This window comes from Scardinius erythrophthalmus (genome assembly GCF_964197995.2).
Source record: "Scardinius erythrophthalmus genome assembly, chromosome: 14".
In the NCBI taxonomy this organism is placed as follows: Eukaryota; Metazoa; Chordata; class Actinopteri; order Cypriniformes; family Leuciscidae; genus Scardinius; species Scardinius erythrophthalmus.
Window position 1 is genome coordinate 26,926,242 of NC_138234.1, and position 9,330 is coordinate 26,935,571.

General features: G+C 39.4%; 1 protein-coding gene across 1 annotated transcript in view; it reads left to right on the plus strand.

Annotated features, from left to right (window-relative positions):
* The window catches only part of vasna (vasorin a), a 29,536-nt gene extending 22,471 nt beyond the window's left edge, over window positions 1-7,065 (plus strand). The window contains exon 2 of the mRNA XM_081383869.1: window positions 3,016-7,065. Within this exon, the coding sequence (XP_081239995.1) occupies window positions 3,049-5,106 (2,058 nt within the window). The 5' untranslated portion in view covers window positions 3,016-3,048 and the 3' untranslated portion in view covers window positions 5,107-7,065. The remainder of the gene's footprint in view (window positions 1-3,015) is intronic.
* The last annotated feature ends 2,265 nt before the right edge of the window (window positions 7,066-9,330 follow it).

The following is a 9,330-nucleotide window of genomic DNA, read 5'->3' on the forward strand; positions in this document are numbered from 1 at the left end:
CACTGTCTCTGATCTCTCCTCGTGATTATATTAACAAATTACTCTACGCACGCACGCACACACACACGCACGCACACACACTTGTTTTGTTTGTTTGTTTTTTTCTCATTCGGCTTGGCATTTATTCATCATTAATGGCTTATAGATAAAATGAAGCTGAGCCAAACCCAGAGGGAGTGTGTGTCTGTGTGTGTTGGAGTAATACCTGTGTGTTCATTTTTAGGTGTGTGTAAGCATGCCGTTCTTGTGTGAGATTAAAAAAAGTGTCATAATCAGAATGACTTTGTTAAAGAGATAGTTCACCCAAAAATGAAAGTCCAGTTATCATTTACTGACCCTCATGTCATCAAGAATGTTTGAAATGTTTTGTCTGTACAATGCAGTTCAGTGGGGTCCAAAACGATTTTCATTGACTATTTTCAACATTTCTTTATTTTGTGAAGAAAAGTGAAGGGAAAATTCTGATGACAGTTTTAATTTTTGGGTGAACTTTTAAGTACACATCCCCAACGCTCCCTTTATAAAAAGCATGCTGTAAATTATAGGCAAGTAATATTAATCAATGATTAAGATTTAATCACTTTGATGTGTGAGCAATGAAGGGAACAAAAGGTGTTTTGGTGGCATTCAGCTCTGCTTCACCTGTGACCGCATTCTGCTCCTCATGCCACCCTTGTCAAACCTGTTTTCACGCAATTAGTTGTGATAGAAGTTTGGCAGACAAGTGCATGAACCCTGAAACAAATAAAGCGATAGTGAGAGAAAGAAATGTCAAACCCTCTGGAAGCCCCATAGCTCCCTGTGATGAAGATGGATTTTTAGGGTTATTGCAAAATTCCTGCCGTGCCGGTGGGATTGTGCATATGCCAGAGAAAAAAAAGGGAGAATGGAAGGAGGACAAAATGAAAGGTATCAACCCACTTTAATGAAATGGTGTCTCTAGTTTCTGTCAAAATTCAGGCAACCTACAGAGAGTCCAAACACAGTGTTTAGCAAGAGGGAAGATGGAACAGAGAGCCAAAAAAAAAGAAAAAAAAAAGTGAAGGACAAAGCTATACATACAATAAATATGGAAAACCTACAGCTAAAACACAGTTGGTAAAATATCAAAACTAAATATACATAAAATAAGACGGAGCGGGAAATCAAAGGATTATCAGACTAAGATGAAATGGTTGAATAATTATGATTCAACTAATTAAGCCAATTTGAATGTCACATCAGCTAAACACAAGGTGAAGTAGGTGTTCACTTTCAGAAACAAGGTAGCTGGTTTCTAGCTGGTCCCAGTTGACACTTTACTGGTAGATACTGTATATTTTACCAGCTACAGAAAGCTGATGTTTGGAAAGTGATGCCTGGCTGACCAGCCAATGACTATAGCTTGAACCAGCCAATAAGAAGATGTCATGTTCCACAACGACGCAACTGAGTCAAACAGTCCTCTTCAACGGAAACATTATCAGATCAGATTAAAACAAACAGAGTAAGCATATAAATCACAAGACTATGAGCAAATATAATCACAAGCCTTTCTAATAGCTAAGACATTGTCCTTCAAGGGGAAGAGGGAAAGAAAGGGCAGAGAAAAAAAGATAAATGGTTGATGCGAGAAAAAGAGGCTCACAAGAGGGAACTTGGACAGGGGGAAAAAAGGATGAAAAGAGTGAGTGTACCTTCCAAACGAATGGTTGTTCATCTCCCTCAATAGTCTGGCCCTTTAGCGATCAGGACTCTTGTTGGAACAGTAAACTATTCTTTGTACTCACAAACATACACATTGTTACCTCAGCAGAGGAGAAGATGGGAGGCTTGGTTAGCCCTTTGTTCACCAAATCAAAGACATCTGAGAGATTATTGAACAATTAGACAAAATTACACAAGGACTTTTATTGAAAATTAAGAGGCTTAAAATCACTACAAGGCCTTCTGCCGCTTAAGCTAGTAATGATTTATTTTTTCACTTTTAAATAGCTACTTATATTCAGACATTCTTAGTTGTCAATGAAGAGTTGAGAAACTGGGTGGGCTCCTCTAAGGACACATTCGGGGATGAGGTCTAAACTCTCTGGGATGAACTCATTAAGCAAACAGTGGAAAGAGTGAAACTAAATGCAAGGCAGGTCAACAGACATTTGGTCAACTGGGCCATTTACCACAGCCATTGTAAGATGATCTCAGAAAATGCAGGAAAATAACGATAAAAGTTCATCAGCCAGACCACCAAACAAGGTTCAATTATAGTGCACAAATCATCAGGGAAGTTATGAACCCATTTATTCATTTTTACTGAGAAAGCACAAGTGGCCATTCTGACACGTTTACTGAATATTTCTAGTTATTAATGAGCAATACAATAATGTAGTTAATGGGTGATTTCTGCCACAGCATTTTAGACCAACTTGTTTTTTCTTACCTGCAATAATTGTGCAACCTAATTATCAAAGTTTGATTGGATCAATTCTGGTCATCACAACAATTAGTTAGTCAACATTACTGTGCCCTACTGTGGTTCTTGTTTTCTTTGTGTAGGGATGAAGTTTCAAAGACGTGACAAAAGCCTAAAACTTGCCTGTTTCTGTTTGTATAAGTCATGCAAAGCAATTGTTAAAAACTGGTTTTGCTTGAGGACCTACAAAAGACCCTAACAAAAGAACCAACATGGTATAGCAGACAGAAGCGAACAAAAATGTCTTTAAAAGACTGAACATCAAACAATGAAATGTCAATATTACAATGAACTGCATAGGCCGGCCATGGGATGTCCAATCCTGCTCCATATCCTGCAGTGTTTAGCTCCAAACTGCACACCAGATTGAAAGTTTGCCTTTGAGGTTGTGAAAACTTTGGTAAGCTGTTTCAGGTGTGTTTAATTAGGGTTGGCGCTAAACTTTGCAGGACAGTGACCCACCAGGAGCAGGATCAGACACCCCTGTGAAAGGCCCAAAAATGTGTAAACTTATACAGTAAAAAGATTTTAGTTTTGACATTGGGTTTCTGTTTTTTCTATTTCAGGTTTCAATCACGAAGGCCAGACGCTGACCGACAATGCGGCCATTATCTCCCCTGTCTCATCTCATTTTGTTTCACTTACTGTGTGGATCTCTGAGCAGCAGATGTCCTCAAAACTGCTCTTGCAGCTCCGGTAGCTCCATCTTCTGTGTCCAGCAGTACTTGATCTACATGCCTCGTGGCCTGCCATCCTCCACAAAGAACCTCTATGTCTTTCAGAACAACATCAACACCTTGCAACAGCAGGACTTTGTAGAGCTTAGCGAGCTTGGAATGCTGGACTTGAGTCAGAATGCCCTCAGTGAAATCCCTGATAGGGTGTTTAGCTCACTCTCCTCTCTACTCAACCTGGATCTCTCCTCAAACCGCATTACTCAAATTTCCAAAGACAGTTTCACTGGACTGGTCAACCTGGAAAGGCTGTATCTCTACAGCAACCTCATCCAAAGCATTCACCCAGCTGCTTTTGAGGGACTGGAGAATCTACTGGAGCTGAAGCTTCAGGGCAATAAGATTAGTGTGCTGCCAGCTCTGCGACTGCCCAGACTGCTCCACTTGGACCTTAGTTATAATAGTATCCCACCCCTTGGACCTGAAGATTTACAGACACCACACCTTGAGTCTCTTAAAATAGCTGGATTGAAGCTGACCAGTCTGGACGAGGAGCTGCTAAGGAGCCTGGCGAACCTACATGTTCTGGATGTTTCACAGAACCTGCTTGTAGAGATACAACCTACACTGAAGGCAATGGGAGGCCTGCGAAATCTCAATTTAACTGGGAATCCCTTGGGATCCCTAAAACAAGAAGACTTCCAAAATATGGTTAACTTGCTAGAGCTTGATTTGAGCAACCTTTCCTTGCAAGGCTTCCCCGAGGGCTTCTTCAACTCTTTCCCCAAACTTGAGAAGCTCACCGCAGCTGAAAACCCCTTTAACTGCCTCTGCCCACTGGCCTGGTTCCCAGTATGGTTAAAGGATTCAAATGTTGAGCTGTTGAGGATGGAGGAGACTCGTTGCCACTTTCCGCTAATAAACTCAGGAAAGGTTTTGGCAAAGTTGGAGCATAAAGATTTTGGCTGTCCCACAACAACCATTGAGTTAACAAGTGCAGGGACAAGTAGTACTACGAGCAAGCCCACAAACTCCACAACACCATTAGGCACAACACATGCCATTCCCCCGGCACCACCAAGTGAGATGCCGTCAGTAGACATAGACAGCTTCCCTCTTTCCCAGACCACTGCCTTGCCCAGAAGCATCATAGAAAATTCTGAAGAAGAGGACATTATGTGCCCTCCAAGTATCTGTCTAAATGGGGGAACATGCAAATTTGACTCAAACGGGGTGGTTTGCCTGTGCCCGCCTTCAATGTCAGGACTCTACTGTGAGATTAAAAATGAAGCTCTGCTTCCCCTGCCTTCACCTAGAGTTTCTATCGAGACCATTGCTACAGTCCAGCCCAACACAATCAGCTCTCTTCACATAACCAGCACTTCCATTTCATTAGACCTTCACCGTTACATCCACACAAGACCACACATCCGTGGAATTCGTCTGACTTACCGAAATTTGTCAGGCCCCGACCGGCGGCCACTACAGCTGAATGTGCCTCCAACTTACCCAGAGTACACGCTTAGAGGCTTACAGCCAAATAGCACCTATTCTGTATGTGCTAGCCCTCTGGGAGAACCTGTCCATGTCTCAGTTAGTGCCTGCATGGAGGCTCGCACAGCAGGGATCCCGCCCTCCCCCCACGAGCCCAGCCCTAACAGGATCGAACCTTCTTCCTCTCTCATACCCATTGTAGTAGCTGTGGCGGTGGTGATGGTTGCTGCCATCGTAGCTACTGTTGTGGTCATCCGCCGCAGGAGGAAATCCAAGGATCAAGTAGATATGGACTTACATGAGACATCTCCTCTGGAGTTGGAGGGAGTGAAAACCAGTCCAGAGAATGGGCTGACACATCCAAAACAACCCGACATCACCCCTTGCTCATCTGTAACGCAAAACAGCTTGGAATATGAGGCACCTTTAATACAAGGACAGTGTCCAGCCAACAACAATGTAGCTTCTACAAAACCTTTGTACGTGTAAAAGCCATATTAGGATTCATACCTCCAGCCCACAGAGGGCAATGTGCTCCATGACTCCTGCAGGCAGGTGCGATGCAGACACTAGATAGACTCTGGTGGGTTGGTGAACATTTTAGCGCATCCCAGCCAAACGCTTTAACTGACTGCCAGTATTTAAACCAGCTGCATTTGCAATTGACATTTTTTTACAGATACAATTTAAGCGCCTTTTATAACCATGCAAATCAGCCTCTAATGAGAATTTCACTCTAAGAAGGGGCTAGACATGAATGAGCAAAGTATTGCTAGGCTGGAAAACAGGTCGCTTTAGAGGTAGCTCATTAATTGTGTAGCTGGCTCTGGAAGTGGTAGACAGGAGTCAAAAGATCTTGCCTGGACGCCTGGACTTTTTTTTTGTCCAGAAAAAAAATTGCACTGATCAGAAACACTGGGACTGTGAGGTGCCTAAAGAAGCTGAAAGTGATCAGCCTCTTAAAAGATGCTTCAAACAGGTTTTATACAGCATCAAAGCATCCCTCTGACCCTCTACCCCATCTGTCCTGCACAGGAGATTTGCTGTGAAAAAAACATAATGAAGAGACATTTTCTTACCTTGTCTAGTTTACGCTGTTTTGTTAAAGTTATGTTATTATATTTTTGTATTTTTAAAGGAATATTTCACCAAAAGTATAAATTCTTTTCTGCTATTTACTCACTCTTATGTCGTTCCAAACCTGTATGATTTTCTTCCATGGAAGACAAAAGTACCGTTTGCAGAAAGAATGTCACACAGGCTTTGAAAGACATTAGGGATAGTAAATTACAGAATTTTCCTTTTCCTTTAAGTGCCATTTCTGTCCTTTTTTGTGTTTAGTTGTTGTGTTTGTATTGACTTTTAAACATGAAACTGTAGCAAGCATTATTTCTCCTCACACTTGTGCAACAAGTAAAAATGCTTTTACTTCTTAATTAAAACAAATTCACTTTACATGTGTGAAGTGTCCGTCCTGCAAACATTTGACAAAGAAACACTTTGCAAGACTATAAACAACCACAGCCATTTTTGACCTCAAACAAATTCCACACATTAACAAACAGACTAGTACTATATAAGGAGATGGATAACAAACGCTTTTAACAAAGCTGTTTTTTGACGTGCCAGCTTTCTAAAAATGTCCTCTAGTCATAATTCAGACTGCATGGGCCCCAAACACAGACAAACTAGGGTAAGACTTCAAAGCCAGGTGGTTTTTTGTACATGTTGCTGAGCTGAACGCAGTTTATTCCAGATTATAAAGACTTACAAAACTGTACTATAGTACAATGATGGTATCATATGGTAATACGATGGTACTTTGATAAATACTAGGGTACTGAAAAATAAAATAAAAATACAATGACAAAAATCTTTGTTTAGCAAAATTAGTTGCTTCAGCTTTTAACTGAATCTTCAATAACCTTTTAATTTAGAAATAAATATAAAAAACCTATGTGCAAGGAGATTGTTTTTTTCTGTGAAAGCATGAAAGTGTTCAAGCCAAATGTGTCATTGTGGAATTGCATATTTATGAGCATTATCAGTGCAGTAAAGTTGTGTTAAGGGAAATGGAGCCAGTACTCTAATCCAAAGTGAGGAAAGGTCAATTGTCAAATTCTCCCCACTCTCAGCAGCCTCTTTTTTAGCCCTGCGCCTCAGATATTTGTGAACGTATGCAGTATGTGCGCTGAAGATGTCAGCGTCTAGCACATCCAAACATTTGAACTGGAAAGAGGAACAGCTTTACACAGCATGAGGGGCTTCAAATATTTGAAACATTTTCAAAACCGCTTTCAAGTCCCATGCTTACTTTGGGATGCTTGTTGTTGCTGCTCTCTTTTGTTGTGTGCAAAGCCAAGTCTTCTTTTTTTGGATGTTAAAATGTGTACTCTTTGGAAGAAAAATGTGACGTCTGTTGAGAAAATAAAATGGAAAAAACACTCTTCTCTGACTGTTATTCCCCACTGAAACTTTATGCTTGTATTTTGTAACAGCATGACCGCAAAGCTATAATTTAATCAAACTTTTTCTGAGGCTTTAAATGAATGCAAACATTTTGAGAATTTTTCAGGGATTATCTACAAATTGAACAAAATTAAGCTACAACATTCCTTATATACTATATTGAATCTATTTTTGTGCAAGTGAAATGAGTAAATGCATGCTCACATTTAATCTAGAACTACAATATAATCATCATGTTCATACAGCGCACTTACCACACACTTAAGCACTTTCACACTGAGCGCGACACGATAAAGCTAAGCGAAAAGCAGACGAACGGAGCTTTCACACTAAATGGAAACCTATTGATTGCCTTTCAGGTAATTCAAGCCTGCACGATAGGTGTCGCTGATCGAGAATACATTTTTATCGTGTATGTATCTCGTAGGTTTTCCCATTTGGCTCGTTTCATTGTGGGGTGATGGGTGAAAAAAATCGAGACATTGGTTAAAAAAAAGAAGGGGGGGGGAGAGATTCTAATCTTCAATTAGACTGGGCTTATATGAGGACTTTAGCGAGAGCTCTAACTCCAGAGAATAAATCGAATCCAAAACCAAGAGTTTGAGATGAAATGAAGACAAAGACAATAATTTTTCTGGAGCAGAACATGCAGTTCATTCGTAGCACATTTGTGTGGATGTCTGTCACAGAACACAGAAACTGTCCCAATGGACGCTATACAAAAGGAACCTTAAATCACTTATGAACTAAACGCAGCAGCATGTCTAATGTGGTTCCCATTATAGAGCGCTCAGTGGGGGAAACGGGAAAAGACGAAGAGGAATTTTATTTATTTAAAAAAAGCTGGCGTTGATAATACAGGGTCAGGGTTGCAGGGGTTCACAACGAGGAGGAAGGTAGAAAAAAGGAGGTGGATGGAGTGTAAAGAGGGAGGTGGGGGATGGCTGAAACTTGAGTTGAGACTGATGGTTGGGTCTGATAATGGCTCAAACGGGCCCCTCGGTCAGCGGCCCCCTCCTGCACTCATACACAGGTCAGCGCTGGCAGATATACAGCACCACATCAAACTCCTCACTTCTTAGAACAGATCTGAGGTTGGAGGGGGAAAGAGTGAGGAAGATGAAAACGGCAAATAAAAAGAGAATGAATCAGGTTACGTGGACCGTTCACTGTAAAGACAGATAAGATAAAGTGGACTTAAATGCTAAATTGGCGGTGACTATCACACAGCAAAAGCAGATGAAGAACAGCTTTAGCAAAGCTTTTAGAAAGACCAGCCTATGCTGAAGTTTTAATATGCAAGAAAGAAACAACTAAAACTTTGGAGTTGATCCTTTGCTCAGCCCCGCCCCCCCGGTTACTGTTGCTAACAAACTTTACAGAACATCCCAATGGTTACAAATGGTTACAAACATTAATGGTTACGAAGTAAGTTTGAAACAAAATGTAGTACAGTATGTGATTTCTGACAAGTATGATTTCAGTAAAAAGTGCTCATGAGGCGGAGTTACTAAAGGTAAAACCATTATTAAATAAAAAAAATCAGTACATGAAATAAAATAAACATTAAACAAAATGATTTTTTTTCAGCTATTTATAAATAAATATCATAAGTAAATATTTATTTCAGATCATTTTCTCATTTCTGTTTGGTTTAAATTGAAGTACTAAAATAACTAATAGTAAAACTTAATAAAAACTATATAGGGATATCATTTTTTAAACAAAAACGAATTAAAATTACAAAAACACAAAAATTGTAGATAAAATATAAAAATAAAATGTACAAAATTCAAAATGTTAAATACTATAATAGTATTTCAATTATACTGAAGTAAATTAAACATTAAATGAAATGGGGAAAAAAAGACTTAATTTCAGCTACATTTCTCATTTTCTTTTAAATTATCTTTAGAAGTACTAAAATAACAAAACTTAAAACTATATGGACAAAAAAAAAAAACTAATAGAAATAACAAAAACAACAAAAATACTCAATTTTTAACTAAAATATAAGAAAATAGAAAAATCGTTCCACAAATGCGTTTCCACAAATTCGTATTATTCATATTAATGTAAACAGACCCTAAAATAACACTTTATTAAGTGGTAAAAATGTTATTGTAATTCTTGGAATATCTTTATATTGTATATATTTATTATTTTCAAATGCGATTGAGCATCATTTCTCCACAAAGGTGTCGTGAAACATTCAATTAGCAACACAATATCATTTTGCAGAAA